General features: G+C 38.5%; 1 protein-coding gene across 3 annotated transcripts in view; it reads right to left on the bottom strand.

The window, feature by feature from the left end:
* Positions 1-20,406, bottom strand: part of B4GALNT1 (beta-1,4-N-acetyl-galactosaminyltransferase 1) — a 63,846-nt gene that overhangs the window by 7,530 nt on the left and 35,910 nt on the right. For all 3 annotated transcript variants that reach the window (XM_072407261.1, XM_072407277.1, XM_072407270.1), the window contains exons 3-7: positions 19,890-20,063; positions 16,957-17,063; positions 10,031-10,071; positions 2,729-2,909; positions 1,529-1,621 (exon numbers count right to left, since the gene is read on the bottom strand). In XM_072407261.1, the coding sequence (XP_072263362.1) occupies positions 1,529-1,621; positions 2,729-2,909; positions 10,031-10,071; positions 16,957-17,063; positions 19,890-20,063 (596 nt within the window). The remainder of the gene's footprint in view (positions 1-1,528; positions 1,622-2,728; positions 2,910-10,030; positions 10,072-16,956; positions 17,064-19,889; positions 20,064-20,406) is intronic.

Genomic DNA, 20,406 nt, shown 5'->3' with positions numbered 1-20,406 from the left:
TGTTTCTGACTACTCTTGCCTGCTGCCTGCCCTGACCTCGGATTGTTCCCGACCTGCCTTTGCCTTATCCAAATGTACTACGCTTATCGGACTGATCTTCTGTGAATGACCTTTGCCTTGTTTTATGAGGATACAATAAAGCTTGATGAAAGGATTCTTGGAGTTGGCTGTGGTTTGTGTGCCAAGGCGCAGTTCTACAGAAACTGGGAGGAATAATGCTAAGCTGCTAGTCAAAGCTGTCAGGCTGCTCACTCCCTGATCTTAGCTCTGTGGATCTCACCAATCAGAGGATTAAAAACAATTTTCTGCTTTGGATTTAAAGTACATTCAAATCCTTACAAGAAACATTATTGGTAAATTACATTTTAATTGATTAGCGAAGTCACTCATCCCTAATTGTCCCCATATTCTGCTCGTCACTGACTCACAATTTTTCCTAAATCCTTCCTAATAACTACAGACTATAATTAGTGAAATAACTATATACATGATGACATTTACAATGGTAGACTTTTTAACCCACACAAAAAAAATGCATATAGTCAAAAATAATAAATGATAAATTTAGATCCACCCTGTACTGGGCTCATGTAACATATTACTATTTCATAATATCACGTTATATCATAATATCATATTCATATATTTCATAATATCATAATATCACGTTTTATCATGTAAAAGAAATAATACAACATTCAGTGCTGCTATATTACTTTGTAACATGTTAAAACTTAACTCTAGCCAGGTACAGATTAGGTCAGAATTGCTACAAAATTGCCAAGTATGTGTCCAATTTAGAACACTACCTCAATGTTTCTCAACCAGAGTGCCATGGAACCCTAGAGTTCCTCTAGAAGTTGCCAGGGGTCCTTTAAACAATAAGTATTTTGTGACTTTCAGGTCAGTATAACTAATACCAATATCTGTAAAGGTGACATTCTTCACAATGGCTGGCAATGTATGACTGTATTGCAAGCTGTGGATATAGTTATTAGAGCAGGGGCTCTCTGAAGACCTGAAAATTAGGTCAAGGGGTTCCCCCATGTTAAAAAGTTCAAGAAACACTTGATTAGGTCCTCCCACCTGCTAGACAAGGCTAGGCTATGGGGCAGAGCTGTGTAAATCTCAGGACTGCAAAGACATAAGTTTAGCTTTATTCTCAACCTAGCTGTATTCGGACAGCACACAGACTCCAAGAAAGAAAATGGTCCTGGTGCATGCACAGGCAATGACAGTACACGATAACAGCAGCAGAGACCTGATCAGTGAGCTGCTGCTGCTTCATTATATATGTAGCTATAAATTGTACATATAGCTACATACCTGAAGCTCAGGCTAAGCAATACTATCCCAATAATAAATATAATAATAAAAGTGATAATACTAGTGCATAGATAATATAATGCACCAAGACAGATTTGTGCAATGAAATTACTAGCATTAAACTACCGGCACTGTAAAAGCCATGCAGTATTTACAGGAAAATAATGACATTTGGCAAATCTGTGTACTGTTCTTTACTTACAGGTACTAGATCCTGCATCGTACAGTTTAGGAATTATGGGATGGCGGACGTTGATAGTAAATGTTGCAGTGTGTCCACTTGTCTGAAATTGAACTGAAATACAAAAAGAAAGAAATATTTACAGCGTTTGCACTCAGCTGTGCAGAGGAGCAAGGGGACACATATCTAATCAAGGCATACAGGCAAAGAGAAATGTAAGAAACATGTTGGGAATCTATGAATATCAATAATACCATCTTCTGGTCTTTTTAACCGATATTCCTGAGCTTTTGTACTATGTGTGTCCTTATTGCTTAAAGTTTTTAATTTTGATGTTTAATTTTGATACCTAACCTTGTTTTTAACATGTTTGAAAAAAGATTAAGAAGATTCCCCTCTGTGAAAAACCCCACAACTATTTAGGGGTAGAGGTTGTGGGGAAAAGGCCCTGTCCCTCAGATATGTCCCAACCCCCACTGAGGGCAGGCATATGGTCTTAATGTGGACCTAAGTGTGGTGTTAGTGTGGACCCAAGGTAGGGGGGTCATTTGCTGTTTTCAGTGTTAACAGGGGAATCTCACACTCAAAACCATGTACAGATATAGGACAATGCACTACCATGATACAGTATTTGACATATTTGTTACCCTGTAAGCTGAGCTGCAGCTGCCGGTGTCCCACATTATAATGTATAGCAGTATAAATATAGGGGTTTCCAAGTTAGGTTTGAAAATGAAACATTTACAAAGATAGTAGCAATTGGGCAGAATCCTATTTAGGTTTGATACATTGATATTCTAATCCACCAAATTCCAATGCAAAATAACCCCCCTGCACTTTAAATCATGATGACAAAAAAGACAAAGTATTTTTGCACATGTGACATTTTCCCACATGTTCCTCCAGCACTCTCAGCAATTCTGATGAAAATGTTATGTTTATGGGCTTTGCAGTTTCCTCTAAATTATCCCATGTAATCCCTATCCATTTACCTAACATTTTTGTAATAGTTTACAATGTCATCAGCTTTCCTAGCTATCTTTTGTGAACAAACACACCCCTCAATGTAATATTTATAATACAGAGGAGAGGAGGATGTGTTTGTAGTCCAAATCAGCAGAAATTGACCACACAGTTAATCCATACATATAGTACAATCCGTAACACTGTCATCCAACAACTGAAATTATGATCTCCATAAGGACTTTGTGATTTACTTACTAGTGTCTGCTGTATTTGGATGAAAAATGGTATTGGTATAAGAAATCAGCTGGAGCTGGCGATTTAGATTGTCGAGAAGGGGGCTGGATAACGTGATCTGTTTTTCACTTGCTCCTTTTATTGTCACACCATCTACTTCTGCTGCCACGTCAAACGTTCCAATTGTGGCTAAGAGACTCACCTGCAGACACAAAGCAATCATTGTCTATGTTGTGCTGTGCATCCCAAAATACATGGAACATAGAATGAATTATGTATAATGATCTTTTGTACTCCAATTTAATACTCACGGATAAGTTAATGGACCTTATCTACAAAAACTAAACAAACATCAGCACTTACTCATATCAGCCACTTAGAATCTGTTTTTTTTCTTAAATATTAAAATTCATTGATTACTATGCGCTCTATTTATAAAACGATAAATCTGACATTCCTTGTGGGAATCTTCCAGGTCCATTTGTTTCAATGGCAGTAATTGATTCCCACCAGGGAATGTTTAAAATATGTCTTGATTGTCTGTTTTATAAATGGAGCCCTATTTGTATGTGTTCCATTAAATTACAGTATTTTTTTCACAAAACATTTTATTTGGCTATCAAAATTACAATTGTAAGATCAGAAGTGTGTATTTTCTTAATTACTATACAAAAAATATTGAATACAATCAATAGAATAAAGGTGCGCGCATGCCTAAAGCTAGTGGGCCCAAAATGCCACTTTTGACTAATTGAGATATTAGCCCTGATTTATTAAAGTTCTCCAAGGCTCGAGATAATAAACTTTCACCAGCAAACCTAGAACGGATCTGGTCCAAAACTGAAAACATTTGCTGACAAATAGCAAGTAAGAAAATTAATTTTCAGAAATCCATTCCAGGTTTGCTGGATTACCCAGCTTTACTGATGAAAGTGTATCCTCTCCAGCCTTGGAGAGCTTTAGGAAATCTGGGCCATTATCTACTTTTTCTTGACACAACACGGATCTAGGGTAGGGGCCTTTGGGAGAACTCAATTTTTCAAGCCAGCCGTCTATATCAGTAGTAAACAAGTATGAATCCATTCCATGAAAGTTTTATGAATGTGAGTTGAAGGTTGCTTGTAAATAAAGTGCACTGCAACAGATACATTGTTACTATATTGCTGGAATTTCTCTTATTACATATTCCGGTATTCCCAAAGGTTGTGCTTTACTTTTGCATTTAGAACATTATGACATTATTCCCCTGGTTATTTCATTTAATTAAAATCAAAAATGTACAGTAAGCCCTTGGATATTTGGATACTTCATTTATCATTTGTTTTAAATCAAAAGTATTCCTGTAGAATTTTATCTGTTGGTAACATTAAAATATTAGTTTTTTGGTAACATAGACGTCAATGTGCATGGTCTCTGTTTATATCATTTGATTAAATTTAATAACAAAATTTCTTTTAATTCTTAATCCTATTAATGGGTAACTAGAGCATAGGTTTGGGAAGAATAAGGGGTTTAAAGGCATCCAACTTAATTTCCTATACAATAAATAGTTAATTGGGGTGACTATCCTAACTATAAGAAACAGTAAGTTAGGTATATGTCCACACCCTTTCCTCGCCCATTAAGTAACATGCAAATTGTTTTCTTAGGGGTCACCAGAACGAGATATGGTGTAAGACCAATCAGGTTGTATTAAATTGCAATTGGTATTTGATTCAGTTATGAAGTAATCAAGGGAAACTTATAATAAAAGAACAGTTGCAACAAAGTCACATAATTACATTATTACGTAATCTGATTGTAAAATGGCCAGGTGAAACTGTTTTGTTTAACGCGTTTCGCGGGTAATGTGCTTCTTCAGACTAGAGTTTAGCCACAACTCTTGTATGACGCACTATAATGTAAGCATTATTAATATTACACTATAAGTTACTGTAGATTGTGAGTTGCAACTTAAATATACATGAGGTGGGTGATTGGCTAAGAAACAATTTGCATTTTACTTAACCTAATTTTCTTCTGTTCCCAGGGAATGTATGCTGAGTTGTCTAGACCTTCATGAAATTGCGTGATAGATAGAAGTCAAGTCTTTTACTTGATTTTCTACAAACTATAATTGTGTCTATCATATTTATATCAAGAGGTCTATTTAACTATTGTCCTTTATCAGGTTTAAGCTCAGAATTTTAAATAATTTATACTGTACTGATATAACATGAAAATAGCCTGATGTGTGACTTTGCAATGGATGTCTGTGCATACCATCAAGAACCATCTACATTGGTATTATTTTGTTTATTATTTGGTATGAACACAGTTTTCTGCTGGAAGATCCAGTTGATGAAGCAGAAATATTTTGTTTATGCTGGTTTTTTAATATTTTCACAATACCAGATGACTGCCATATACCTCTGAATAATATCTGCTACAGTCGTCTATAATAAGGTGACACTGGTCCTGAAGGTTATCTAAAGAAGTAGGCATACATCATACCTGTTTATATTACAAATATCCGGTTTGAGTATGTCTTTGTTGTCAGACATCAGGATTGCAAAGGTTGGGCATGACTATAAAAACTTTTTATCCCTTTTAACCTTTGATACAGATCTATTTTTTTATATTACCAGGTAATCTGTATAGTTTGGATATTAGGCTATAAATCTAATGATTTATGATAATTATTTTTATTTGACTTGAGAGATTGTATGTACTTTATAGACCTCTAACTTTTAAATATCAATTAGTGTAGGTGAATCTCATCGCCAGATTGGGTAGAAGGGTAATATTTCTGTTGTCTTCTAGTACATTCTATTTTTTGTGGAACAGTGCCAGGATTACTGAGCTAAAAATCCTGCATATCAGCTCAACACACAATGAATAATTGATGTCATAAAATTTCGTGAACAGCAGTTCCTAACCCCTACTGCCATAAACTGAATGTGGGCTGCTCTATACGGAAACCCGTTGATTGTTTGCTTTTTCTAGGTGACCTCAGTTTCTCTCTACTGGCACAGCCAAGTTTAAATATAAAAGTAAATATCTCATATTGGTATTGCATTCTCTCACACAAAATAAATATAATATCTTTAGAATTCCTTCAAGTGTCGGATTTTTTCCAGTTAAAATAAGATCAGGGGTAATACGTTCCTAGAATCAAAATTGTTGTATGTCTGTGGAATTAACTATTTATTAAGCATATCTCTGTGCAAAAGACATTCATTTGCATGCACAGTAAAAATGGATGTAGAAATTATTATTATTATTATTATTATTAAACAGGATTTATATAGCGCCAACATATTACGCAGCGCTGTACATTAAATAGGGATTGCAAATGAATTGCACTTATAATTTGGGCACGTGACCAGGGTCCCAACGTGACCTTGCCTGTTGTTTAAATAGAAGTGCTTTGGGTTCTGATTAAGGATGGATAGAAATCAACCTAGACATATAAAACATGCCTTGTAAAAGGTTTAGTTTTTGCCCCAGCTACCTAATAGCATTTGGAAGTCCCAAGAGCAGAAAGAGAGGCCCGTAGCCGTAAGAATTTAGGCACAGGGCCTTCATGGCGAGGGGGTGGGAGGCCTAGCCCAGGGGTGTTAAGGGTTAATAAAATGTAGTAAGTCTAGATGGGGCTGTACTAGTGTGGAGCGTGGGATAGGTGGGGATTAGGAATAGGATGAGTGAAAAGGGGCTGGACGGAAGTGAGGGGCCCTCTTATGGAAGAAAAAGTTTCTGTTACGACACAGGTAGGGAGAGGGAGTTTCAGGGCCTCTTAGCCTAGCTTAGGAGGCAGAGTCTTTACTGGTGAAGACTGGCTGCATGCCAGAGTAGCTAGGTGTGGGAGGGGGGTGGATTTTTTGAATCTCCCCCCTCAGTTAGGTTAGCAGGGTTGCAGCCTCCGAGGCACAGGCCTTCGGTGTCCCTGGGGAGCCTGACCCCCTCCCTTTTTTTAGGGGACTTAGGGAATACCTGGGAGCCCCTTAAGGGCCCATTCTAGCTAGCAGCTGGGTTAAGGGAGTCTCATGCAGGGAGCAGTCTAGGGGCAAATCCCCTGTCCATTGCTGAGCTTTGGGGTAGGGGCTGCAGGTGTCAGGGTGGGCAGCTACGCTGTTTCTCCCAGGTGTCAGTGCAGTGGAATGGTATACACCATTAGTCCTTGGTGTCAGTGCTGTGGGATGGTATGCACCATTACTCCTTGGTGTCAGTGCTGTGGGATGGTATGCACCATTACTCCTTGGTGTCATGGCTGCGGGATGGTATACACTATTTTCTCTCAGTAGTGTCAGTACTGTGTGATAGTATACTCAATTAATCCTTGGGGGTTGGTTTTGTGGACAGCTATGGGTACTCCCTTGTGTTGGTACAGTGGGATGGTATAGTCCGTTAGTCCCTATGTCAGTAGTGTTAGACAGTATGTTCCATTACTTTCCGGTCTCGGTGGTGTTGGAGGGTATAATATTTTACTTCCTGGTGTCAGTATTAAGGGTTGGATGGTAAACTATAATACTTGATGTTGTCCGTACGGGGGGGGGGGGGGGTCGTATTGTCTAATTCTCTCGAGTGTCAGTATAGTGGGAGGGTATATGCTATTACTCCCTGGTGTTAGTATGGTAGGGATTGGTTTGCACTATATCTCCTCAATGGCATTGCCGGGGTAACGGTATATGCTATTACTTCCGAGGGAAGTACTGGGGTGCTCTACTATTATTCTCCTGGGTGTTGGTGCTTTGGGATGGTATACTATATTGCTCCCTGGGTCAGTAGGATGGGATGGCATTCTCGATTTCTCTCCGGTGTCAGTGCTGGGGGTATGCAATACTTCATTTCTGCCTGGTGTCAATATTGTTGGATGGTATACAGTATTACTCCCTGATGTCAGTATTTTGGGATGGTATTCTATGTTTCTCCCTCGTGGCTGTTCAATAGGGTGGCATGCTTCATTACCCCCTGGGGTCAGTACTGTGACTGGTTTCAGCATAGTGGGAGGATATACAGTTTGGTTTTGACCTGGCCTCTGGCCCGGCTCCGGCTGTTATGTCTATTTGTGTTGAGATGTTGGTAACATAATGTCTTCACTTTTGCTTTGAGGGGGGCATACGGTTGCAAGCTTATTCTGGAGTGTGTTGTGAGTGGGGTGACGTTCCAAGACGGATTCCGGGTGGTAGACCGGGTGTGGATGTTGTTCATGAGTTGTGGATTTCGGTGGCAGGTGATTCTAGAGTTGCTGGGGTACAGTGTGTCAGTTAGCAGGAGCATCTGGTGGTTACTGGGCATGGGTGGCAGAATTTGCCGTTGGGCTGGAAGGGAATGATTTTGTTTAAATTTCAAGTTGGGGGGTTCAGCTGTGGTTGGTTCGGCTTGCATTGGGTTGTAAGTTGGGCACTATCTCGTTGGGTGTGGCGAGAGGTTGACGGCGGTCCAGCTGACCAATAGACAGCGTGCTCGCCTGGAGCAGAGGTGGCAGTACATTGGATCGAAGTGCTTGGATTACGGTGGAGTGGGTGCCCAGGTGTGTTGTGATCTGGTTGGATACGGTGGCCAGGACCAGTTGGACGGGAGCCCCCCTTCGGGGGCATAGTTTAACACTGCCCGGAGTGAGGTGAATACGGTGGTGGGGCCATTTCGGTGGCCAGGAATGGGGGTATCATAGTGCTACATCTAGCATTGGCACGTTTGTGGTGGATGATTGGCCCCTTGGCATGGTAGGGCTTCAAGCCAGGGTGGGCTATGATTTGGGTAATGTTCCAAGCAGGGCATAATTCGTGCTGTTAAGCTGGTTTTAGGTGGCAGCAGGTGACATGGTGTTGCGGTCTGGCCGTTTACAGTAACCAGGACCAATTTGTGGACAAGCCCCTGCTTAATGGAATGGTTCAACACAGCTCAGAGTATGATGAATTTGGCGGTGGGCCATTTCTGCGGCCGGGAACGGAGGAAGACAATCTGGCAGTATGGATTTCAACAAGCTCAGCGAGTGTGGAGGTAGCGTTCAGGTGTGAGGTTTCAGACCTGAGCACTGTGGAGGTTGGGGTCTTGGAAGGCAAGGATCCAGTGCATTGGTAAAGTGGTGGAATTTGGCAGGGGGGGATCCTATTTGGTGAGGTACCCCCCTTTATGGTGAATGGATGATTATGGCTCCTGAGGCGGTGCTGGGTGGCAAGGGGCAAAGGTGGAGATGTTGGAAGAATTAAAGTCCTGTTGGGTGTGGATTTTGCCTTCTGAGACCTGCACCCTGATTGTTTGGGTGTAAAACCAGGAGTATGGAGTTTATTAACATTATGGACATTGTTGTTATGGTTAGGAATTAATAAAAGGGAGGAATTAGGTTGTTGGTTAAATAGGTTATAATTAATGTAATGTTTGCGTTATATAATCCCGGTTAAATAATAATAATAATATTAACAATAACAGAGTGGTATGTTAATGTATGCTTGCATATTAAAGATGTAAATGTATTTATTTATTTGTCATTTATTTATTATTGGATATTTGTTAATTACTTGAATGGTTAATTTATTTATTGGTGTTTAAATAAACGGTTGCTTGACAGCCAATTTAAATCCAGAATTGGTGTCTGGGTATTTAATGGTGGGGGAGTGGTTGGTAAGCAAGTGAGGGGTTGGGGGGAGGCGGAGGTTCTGGAGGTGGTGGTGTAGGATGGGCTAGAAAGTCAGAGCTACCCTCGTCATGTGTAAACCCTAGGACAAAATGTAATATATTACTGCTTACCTTCTACTTCCCAATCTTAGTACCTAATCAGAACCCACATAAACTACACTTATTCCCCTACAATTAATATTAGCCAGTATTTATATAACGCCTACATATTACGCAGCGCTTTACAAAGTCCATAGTCATGTCACTAGCTGTCCCTCAAAGGGGCTCACAATCTAATGTCCCTACCTCAGTCATATGTCTTTAATACAGTCTAGTCTAGTGGTTAACCTAACCACTTTTTTTGGATTTACTGCTTCAATCTGTATTTTGGAAACCTTGGTTGAAATCAATTCTGGGAACTGCATGGAAGAGTACTGCATGTTAAATTGTATGCTAAAGAATACTCATGAATGTGTTTTGCTCAATATACTTGGCAGTGATCTTTAGTGTGCTCTAAGCTAATTCATTATAAAGCCAACATGGGTCAGGAAAAGACTTATCTTGACAAACTTCCATGCTCCAAACTTTACATTTCATGCTTTGCATTTAAAGACTTCTACATTAATTATCCTAATATAAAAACACAAATCTGAGCTAAATATTGGTACAAGTGCCTATAATGGCATGATAAGACAAGTGGGTTTTGAAGAAAAAAAATGTTCTTACCCTATAATTGTTCTTTTTATTGAGATCCAGTAAACTTAAGCCTGGAAGAAAAATACAGATGTTATGTCTGGTAGGGTACAAATGTAAACCTTTTCAGTTTTTATTTAACAGGAAAACAAAACTAAATAGAACCTGTAAGTGCCAGCTTGTGCTGTGACATGAGTGCCCTTGCATGGGTTTGTTGTTTGCAGAGTCCTGGAATAGGGACTCCTAGCTTGAGTACAGTAATTTGTACTTATTTTTCCAAAAAGGTACATGAGCTTGAAGAAGAGTTGCCAACCTCCAGCAAGCGAATGTTGCCCTTTCCCCAAATGGGTCTACAGGTCTTTTTCCCCCCTGGTGTGTCCCACCTCTAAGCACCACCTTACAAGCCTGCTTTGTCTACCTGGTCTTTTAGAAGGATTGAGAAAGCTAGCAGGGTCAATTCGCTGTGCAATTTAACATTTAAGGTGAAGAAATGACGTTTCCTGTTACTGTTAGTATTTCCTTTTTCAACCTTTTCACCAACCACTAAGCTAAAGTAAAGTGAGATATAGAAAGAAAAAGTCCTGTTGTATGCACTGCTGTTATTCATGTAAATGTCAGCAAGGGTTAAGTAAAACTTAGTTTGAGTAAAGGTTGAGTAAGCCTGAATCTACACGTACATCCTTCCTAGCGTTTAACCCGAGGCTTTAAAAGCCCATGTTTGAAACTCCCATGCATACCAATGGGCTAATCTACACCGTTTCCATGAGGCACGTTTTAGATCGTTATAGATAACGTTCCTTGCATCGGTTTATAAATTAATTAAATAATTATTTTAATGGGGGCATTTTCCTGTGTTTATAAACACCTAAAAGCGTCAATGAAAGCTCCAATTGAATTCAATAGAGGCTTTTACAAGTGTTTTTAAGCTTTTTATGAAAGCTTTAATTGAAAACAATGCAAGCATTTTTAGCAGGACTTTGAAATCTGGAACCCCCTTTAATAAGTGTAAAAAATAAGACAAGACTTTAAATGTAAAGTATTTTATTAGATATGTGTTTGGTGTTAACTGTTTAACTTTTTTTTTACAGGTTATCCCACAATGAAAGGATGATTCCCACAGTTGCATTCATGATATGAGCACAGCCGTGGGACTCCTGACACCGTGGGATCTCCAGGCACTAAAGGGAAAATGAGGTCAAGTCTCCCCATTCATCTCTAGTGCTGAATGGCTGAGAAAAGGGAAACCCTGGTGAGGCTTGAGCCGTTATCAGGGTTTTCCTTTTCTCAGCCAATCACGGAGTGGAGAAATCAATGGAGATCTGCTCTGCTCTCCTGACAGCTCCACTTTCTTGATTGCTCCCGCAGCCCTAGCAAAGTTGTGGCATGTGTTCTTGGATGCGAGGGCTGAAAGAGCAATCAGGAGAGCAGAGCTGTCAGCAGTGCAGAGCAGAACCCCGCTAATTGCTCTGCTAGGACCGCAACTGCAATCAGCAGAGCTCTGCACTACTGACAGCTCTGCTCTACTGATTGCTTCCTCAGCCCTAGTGCAGCTGTGGCATGTGTTCTTCGATGCAGAACACATGCTACAGCTCCACTAGGACTGGGAAAGCAATCAAGAAAGTGGAGCTGTCAGCAGAGCAGAGTTCCACTGATTGCTCTGCTCCATGATTGGCCAATCATGGAGCACTAGAGGTGAATGGGGAGACTTGACCTCATTTGCCCTCTAGTGCCTGGGGAGTAACATGGCTGTGCTCATGTCATGAATGCAGTTTTGGGAATCATCCTTTCATTGTGGGATAACCTGTGAAAAAAGTTAAACACAGTTAACACAAAACACACACATCTAATAAAATACTTTACCATTAAAGTCTTGTGTTATTTTTTACACATATTTTTAACCCTTTCAGGGAATGAGTAAGGGGGTCTTATGTACGCTTATGTAAAACTGTGGTCATAATGCAAATATAATTTTTTTATTGTTTTAAAGGGAAGCTTTAAAACACTTGTAAAAGTGCATACAAATGCATATAACCCTGGTAGGTTTACATGCATTTTTAAAACTGTCCATGTAGAACAAGCTTAAGGCTTCAGTTTAACATGTTTCAACAGAGAAGTTTCAAGATCGGCATGATCTAAGCAACAGTAAAAATATATAGCTTAGAGAATTGAGTTCCTTATTTGTTTGGTCCACATCATTATTTTAAGAATAGAAAGTCATCATGCAAGTATTTTTATTTTTTTAATAACTGACTTTTTCTGGGAACTGAACAGTGAAACTATTATATACAGAAGTCTGTGGGCTGTGTAAGATCAAATATGTTCAGCTGTAAGACATATTTACCTTCTTACTATTGTTTGGTAATATTTAAATAAGGCTGTTTGTGTTTTAAATTTTTGCCTTGAGCAATCTGTGCCTCTGAGGGCTCTATCATGATCTTTTTGGCTATCTATACACTGATATTGTCCCCACTGACCAGCAATGTAAAAGGCATTCTTGAATGTGGATGTAGTAAATATAGCAGGGGTTCCTTGAATGCCTGAATGTTATTTCCAGAGTTTCCATATGTAAAAAGGTTGAGAAACAATGAAAGAGACCAATAAATTTAACAAATGCATAGGTTATCTGCTGTGCAAATCTTGTGGATTTTTGAGTGTATTAATAAAGTACTGAATCAATAAACTTTTACTGGTGGTGAATCAGTCTTTGTTATTTAAGACACATGCATCAGAAAGATGCACCTGCACTAAATGTTTGGTTAATATCAGGTTAGTTGTTTTTCTTTTTTGCTATCTGTTTTACCCTAAGCCCCAGGTGGGTTCCTCATATTTGACCTGGTGACCTTTATTACTTACACAGAAAGAGATAGAAAATGCAACATTTTAGTGTTGTCACAAGAAAGAGATGAAGATACATTTTTACCAGTTTTACCGGTTCTGGTGTTTAATAGAGGAGTTTCTGTCACTTTGTAGATATTTTCTATCACTTACTGTTGTGTCTCTGGGATAGGTGAAGAGGAATTTTCTCAATAGGACACAAACTGATTTGTAACCCTTCTCAACTGTATCCAAAACATACAAAGCTTTAACTATATGTACAGCTCTGCATAATATGTTGGTGCTATATAAATACTGTTTGTTAATGATAATAATATTTAATACAGGTTAAGTGTGCCAATCAGTGACTGAGCCCGGGGAGAATGGGTTGGAAGGGCATTTGTCCCTGACCAGTATTAATAAGATATGTGGGGCTGAATGCCACGAGTGGAGATACTTAAAAGATTTAGACATTGATTAGTGCAGGACCCCAAGTCAGTGACACATGCTGGGTACTATATAGCTACTTCCTTAATGACTCTGAAAAAGTCCTAATGAAAACTTATTTTAGAATATGTGATAAAAATGTGTCCAAAAATCATATTCTATAAGAACACCAATCCTTTACCATGCCTGTCAATTAGTGCAGCACCTTAGCATGCTTTGCATGATAAGCTTTCTTTAGCCCATAGATATTTGCACCTATCATTAGAAGGTCAGATAGTTATGTTTGCACCCTATACCAAAGGTTTTCAGTCCGCCTTTAATGAGTTGAATAAGTAGAGCAGCCCTAATGGAACTTTATAACAAGGAGGAATGCTTGAAATATCTGAAGGAACCCCTGCTAATTGCTAAATACAACGCTGTATAACGCTGTGCCCCCAATTTTTTTGGGAATGGGCACATGTGCCCACTTATATTTTGCAAAGAATTCTTTGGTGATCCACGGCTCTGACCGGTCTGCCCCCCCCAGCAGGGTCAGGGGAAGGACCCTGCTGGGGGGGACGCACAGGCCAGACTACGTCTCCCGTATAGAATTGCAGGCTCAGGGCGGGTTGTCTCTCTGAACACAACCCAACCCATGGGTGGGTTCTGGTATCATGACGTCACTCTGGGGGAAGTTTCTTCTCCTAGGAGTGACACATAGGCAGGGGTGTAGTGGGGCGGGCATGTTTACATACCAATGATACTCATGCGCGATTACCATGGATAGTACCGCGCCCCCTCTTTTTTACGACTACACACCTGCTTACATTGCTGGCCTGTGGGAAGAATGTCACCCTTACAGATAGCCAAAAAGATCATTGGTGTCAGGTAAACTGACCTAAGGGGCACAAATTGCTTGTTGCTCAAAAATCCTCTGGGGGAACTCTAGGGTTCCATGGCACTCTAAGTAAGAAGCATTTAGGTAGAGTGTTCAAAGTTGGAAACATACTCGCCAAATTTGTAGCAATTTTGAAAACATTTTATTGCTTTATAATAAAAAATAAAGCATTACAGAAACTTTATACCCGGTATTTTAACTGCTTGGTGGTTTTGTGCAGCCAGTAATACACTTAAAACCACTGAAATACCAGTAGACATATTACAAAACTAATATTGGGCAATTGCTAAAAGCTTCTTTTTCAATAAAAATCAATTTAAAGCTTTCACAGCTGCCAAACATACAGCCAGCAATAGACAAATACAACAGAAAACCAGGCATTTTTATTTCAAACTAACTTTTCTGAAAAGGCACATCTGCTATTGATTCTGTTTATGTAATGTTGATTAAGGGAGTGGCTCATTTGTTAAAACTCAGAGAGTGTATACCTTGAGATCATTTGAACAAATATATTAATCTTCTTAGAAATTACTTTTGAAATCTAGTTCCTGTAGTAAAACACATTACTGTATGCAAAGAAGGATTGATAACATTTCTTTCCTGGCTCCCAAAACTACTCTTCCAAAAGCAACATTGTGGCCACTCAGAGCTGCTTTGTTGCTTTTAGTGCTGCAAACAGCTCAAGATTTTGCGTAAGAAAAAATATTATTTTTTTTATTTAGTCACATTGATAAAAAGATACTAATTTCCACAATATACACTGTCCAAAAAAGACACACTCTAATCTTTCATTGGATCACCCTTTAGCTTTGACTACAGCATGCATTTACCAGTGTATGATTCTGATCAGCTTATGCAGTGCCACAGCCTCCAGAGTTGTATTACTTCTTCCCCACGAACTTGAATTGATGATGGGAGAGTTAGACAACTGTGTAAAGTCTTCTCTAACATGCATGAAGGGCAGCTATGAAATAGTTAATGGTGGTACGAGTCACAATCCAGTGGTGTAGAAAATGTCTCTATGCTGCTATTTGTCCAAGCAAGATGTTGTTATAAGGTGTGTCGGGTGGCTGAGTATTCATCAATTGGAGACTAAAGCTAGGTACACACTTGCAATAATTTTCGTTAGAAAACGAACGACTAACGATTATGCACGAATTATTTGAACGATCATATTGTGCACAATTCTGTACATGCTGTAACAATACGATCGTTTAAATATAATCCACCAATAGTGTACACACGCTAGATACGATCGTTTGAATGATGTAAAGGATAAAGTGTACTGCAGAACCATCCACGATCACTGAATGACCGTACACACAATAGATAGTGAACGATCATCGCTCAATCAGATCCACCGGGACGATCGTTCGTTTCCAGCAACAATCCCCGTTCATTGGTGTTGTTGGTCAGTCGTTGTGCACTTTTTGTTAACAATTATCGGACAATCAGTTGTTACTCTTTCGCTTCCAACAATAATTATTGCAAGTGTGTACGCAGCTTTATTGGGAAGAGAATTTTTGCAGTGTTTGTTAACAATTGTAATCGTGTGGGAAAAGAATACATAATCTCATGAAATGACTGTGAATTTTTTATAGGCGTTGAGCGTTAATTACCAAGCAAACATTAACATGCAAGCACAGGCTAGGTGAGATTTCCTGAAAATAACTCATGAATAACTAATTCATGGTTATACGGTATATTTAAAATGCCACCCTTGGCAAAACACGCTAAAAGGGAAGTTGTGGTTTGCCAAGCAAAGCAAGAAGTTCATTAAACTGCTACCCTCCCTAGTTCCACATACTCATTAATCAATGCTCCACCACTCCTCCATTCAGTAGCTCGAAGAGATAAAAGGAAGCTCCAACTCTTGATGGAGCTGATTGTCTTGTGACAAAGCCCAGTGGCTTAGCGCCCAATGACCAAGTAGCAAAGCAGTTACATGCTATCCATACCAATATGGCAGTATGTATAGCTGTGAACTAAGTGGCAATTAAAACCTAACAATCTAAACCAAAACATGTATGTAGGTAAAAGGTACATATGTAATCTTTACAGTTTACCAGTTCTTAGATGTAGCGGTTGCATTAGCTTGTTTTTTCCTTTATTTTTACCTGCTAACTCTATGAACAACAAACTTTTTGTCTCTTTGAGAAGCTAGGTTCATTTTGGCTTTCCGTCTAGAAAACCTATGGTAAGACTTCTCCAGGAGGTGTGGTTTCATGATCTTGGTGAAACATGATTTTGGGGAAACACTCAGCAAAACCAAACATGTCTTTCAGAACACACGGGTTTGTGGTGCCTAGAGGCAATTAAATTAGCCCTACCTCCAATGGCCATACCCTTTTCCTTTAGATAACATTGTGTACTCTACTTTAAAGCCTCTCCTTCAACATCATGCCCTAGCATGTACTGGTTTTGTGTTACAAATACACTGCAGGAAAAGCCAAATCTACACGACTTAACCCTTTTCAGGTAAGATTTCACATTTTTGCAGATTAGCTTATTTTGAACATAAATGATAAAAATGGAAAACATGACTGTGCAAACATACCACTAAACAGTGGATCAGCACACAGCCAGGTCCACTGAACAATAATTTAGCTGTGAGTGTCACATTAAACATTTTACAAGAAAAAATACACAATACAGCAATGCTTGAAAATTTAAATACGACCAATCCCCCCTCCGTACATTGCTGTTGCATTAATCACCCTGGAGAAAATTCAGTATGGGGTGCCATGATTCTGTGTACCTCTATCTAGGACAGATCCAATAATGTACGGCCAGCCTTATTGGTTAGTAATGTTTCCCTTACCTGGTATGAGTATTGTTTTTAGTGGACGCACCTCCAAGCCTTGTACTGGGTATTGCAATGGGGAGTTTGCTGCAGCGACAATAAACTTGTCTACTGGATTGTATGACCTGGAAAACAAAATTACAATATTTCAAAATATTTATATAAATCAAATAAAGTATATAACAATTGTTTGGTTTGCTGCTAGGTTTTACTCAGTATATCCCTTATTCCCACTTTTCCATATCTAATTAAACCATCAAATGAACAAAAATCATTCAGAAGATTTTAGGAAGACATGTTTAATTTCATAATATTCAAACAGCATATTTAAAACAGAAATTTTTGTGCAAATTGTATAAAGAAACCTACGTCAGGTAGATGGTACTTTCATCCACAGGGTATATATCATTGTATGGCATGTCCCAATTTTCCTTGAAATTGTATTTAAAATATCTTCATGATAATATTATCTACTTTTCATACATTAAATGTCATACACAAAGAACAATAGAGAATTTGAATAATTCATTTGTTATATAAATGATTGATAAGGAGGTAATTTTACAACATATATATCCTGAGGAGCTAAATGTAATGTAACGTATTACAAACTAGGATCTGCAAGTAAAAGATAAATGCAACTGTAATAAGTGATTAAATATTCCATGTCTACGTCTTAAATAGTGTTCATTTTTTTAGGTCCTTGGATGTACATGGTACATTGGCAATATATCCCTTCACAACTACTCAATTAGCAAAGAGGGGTTAGAGCTTCCCTGCTGTAACCTAGCAGGCATAGAAGGCATGTGCACTCCAGTGAACCCTTGCCATGTTATGCAGTTACATGACCTTGCCACCTTGCAAGCTTTGGATTTCTTAAAAGTCATTTGCAATTTGTTAGCAAATGCTTTCAATCCTCGACCAGATCCATTCTAGATTTGTGGATCACCCAGGTTAACTGATGAAAGTGTATCTTCTTCAGCCTTGGAGAGCTTTCATAAATCGGGCCCTTTGAGTCTACCATTACCATTACTTTGTATACCAAAGTATCCTAGAGTCTAATAAGGGCACCTGTGTGACAGATAAAGTTTGGCTGAAGTAGTGCCATTCAACAGGACAATGATCCCAAGTTCACCAGCAAGTCTACAACAGAATGGCTGAAAAGGAAAAGAATCAATGTGTTGCAATGGCCCAGTCAAAGACCAGACCTCAATCTAATTAAAATTCTGTGATGGGACCTCAAGAAATCAGTGTATAAACTAAACTAAATCAATGGCAGCAATGTTGTAAAGTAGAGTGGGCTTTCATACATGTCTACTCCATTATGGTTTCCGTTGATTAAACAATGACAAGGTGAAATCTGTTTCATGAGGGATGCATTCATAAAATGTATGTAAACAGTATGTTAATTTAAACACATCATATTCTGGAAGAATTTCTCTCCCTGATATTGTCAGATTGCCAATGCTGGTAAAAGTTTTCATTTAACAGAATAAAGTTAGAACCCTCCACAGGATTTATGGCTGTCTGTGCTTTTATTTACTAGTAAGTTCTTTTCCCTCAGTCCTGGTAACCACCATCATTGGAACTGACAGTGAGGGAACTTGAAAGTTGATTTTTTTTTTCTGGAAAGATTTTGACCACTTCTTGTAGTAGAAAGTTTAAAGTTTATTGAACAGTTTAGGAAATTCATGAAATGGGACAGAGATGGCAAAATAAAAGCCTAGATTGGATATTACCTAGAGATGGACAAACATGCCTGGGTCTAGTTCATCAAGATTACTCTAATAAAATCCATGGGAGATAGCTTGCAAAAAATCCTAAATAATTAGGATCATTAAGTGTGCAATATTCCCAGGAACAGGCAGCAACATGTTTTCAGCAGATGCCTGGCAACGTGGAATCAGTAATTAATTCCCAGAAGGTATTTTAAGTAAATGACAACCTATTCTGTAAACTAATTGTGGCTAATAAAAAAACTTTGTACTAGAAATCTGCAGTCCCTGTTTTTAAAACAGGGAATCTGACATTCACTCAGATATTCCTTTGTGGGAATAATTTACTACCTTTGAAACACATGGACCAGGAAGATTCCCACGAGGGAATGTTTGAGGGAATGCCAGGTTCCCATTTTTATAAATAGAGCCCTTGGTGTTAATAAAAATTACCTTTTATAATCTGAAGCTAGCCTTTGTTTTCAAATGTTTAAGGAAAAATTAGAATTTAAATGAATGTATTTTCTTAGCATTTTTAAACTATGAGTTATCATTCATATTGGGAGAAATTTCAGAACCACCTGATAACCATCCTGTTATCACCTTTTCACTTTTGATGTACCTGTAGCAGCAGAAAACATTTTCTGATTTTCTGTGCTTTAAACATTTTTTTGCATAGTTTTATTGTCCCCTTCAGCAGGTGTCAGTCTCTAATAACACCTATGAAATGTCTGCAGTGTTTTATTATTTTCTGTAGAACTTTTGCCCCCTGACAATTGTCTATATCACGGGTGCCCAATACAAGGATCGCAATCTACCGGTAGATCACAAGGGCAACGGAGTAGATTGCTGAACCCTGCCTTTCAAAATAAACTCTACCACGCACAGTCCATTTTTATTGTTGGTAGGTCATTTTGACTTGTTTTTTTTAATAGTAGTTTGTAAGCCCCAAAAGTGTGGGCACCCCTGGTCTATATCTTTACATATACTAAATATCATGCATGCACTATCTGCAATGCTGGTGTAAAGAGGGAGACAACATACCTGCCTCTTCTAGCATCAAAGGACAAGGGTATAATGTCTGTGGAATCTTTATTTACACAATGGTGGGTGCAAGGCAAACTTTAGTACAAATCAATGAGTGTATGAGAAACATTTTAGGAGCTTAGTTATACTGGTTCTTCTACCATTTTTCACAAAAAAACTGTACAATTATTATAATTCTTGTGTCTGTACCTCATTTTGAAGTTAATATATTCCTGTTCTCTCCGTCTGTAGGTATCCTCAAATAATGAAGGTTCCACAGCCTTAGAAAAGTCAACCGCAAATGGTTTTCCAATGAGCTCTTGTCGAAAAGGAATGTTAAGAGTGGCCTCAGCTTCACACTTACAACTGTTCTTTGGTAAAAGTCTGCAAAGATATACAATTTTATTAATTTACCCCGACTTCAAATCATCAACTGCAAAATTCCAATAGTAAAAATTTTTTATAGCGTCTACGAGAATGATTTTCATGAAAAGTACTATTTCATTGCTACAGTAGAAAATAAATAACTGTAATGACCAGCTTTATTTACATCCCAACCAATAGAGAATTCCCCTATAATAATAATAATAATATATATATATATATATATATACATACATATATATATATATATATATATATATATATAAAATATATAATAAATTTAATAAAATATATAATAAAAATCTGCCCTCCAGAGCAGCGGTCGCTAACCTTTTCAGGTCCG

This window comes from Pyxicephalus adspersus, chromosome 1, assembly GCF_032062135.1.
Source record: "Pyxicephalus adspersus chromosome 1, UCB_Pads_2.0, whole genome shotgun sequence".
NCBI lineage: Eukaryota > Metazoa > Chordata > Amphibia > Anura > Pyxicephalidae > Pyxicephalus > Pyxicephalus adspersus.
The sequence above is the reverse complement of the archived record's forward strand: the minus strand, read 5'-3'. Positions and strand labels throughout refer to the sequence as shown.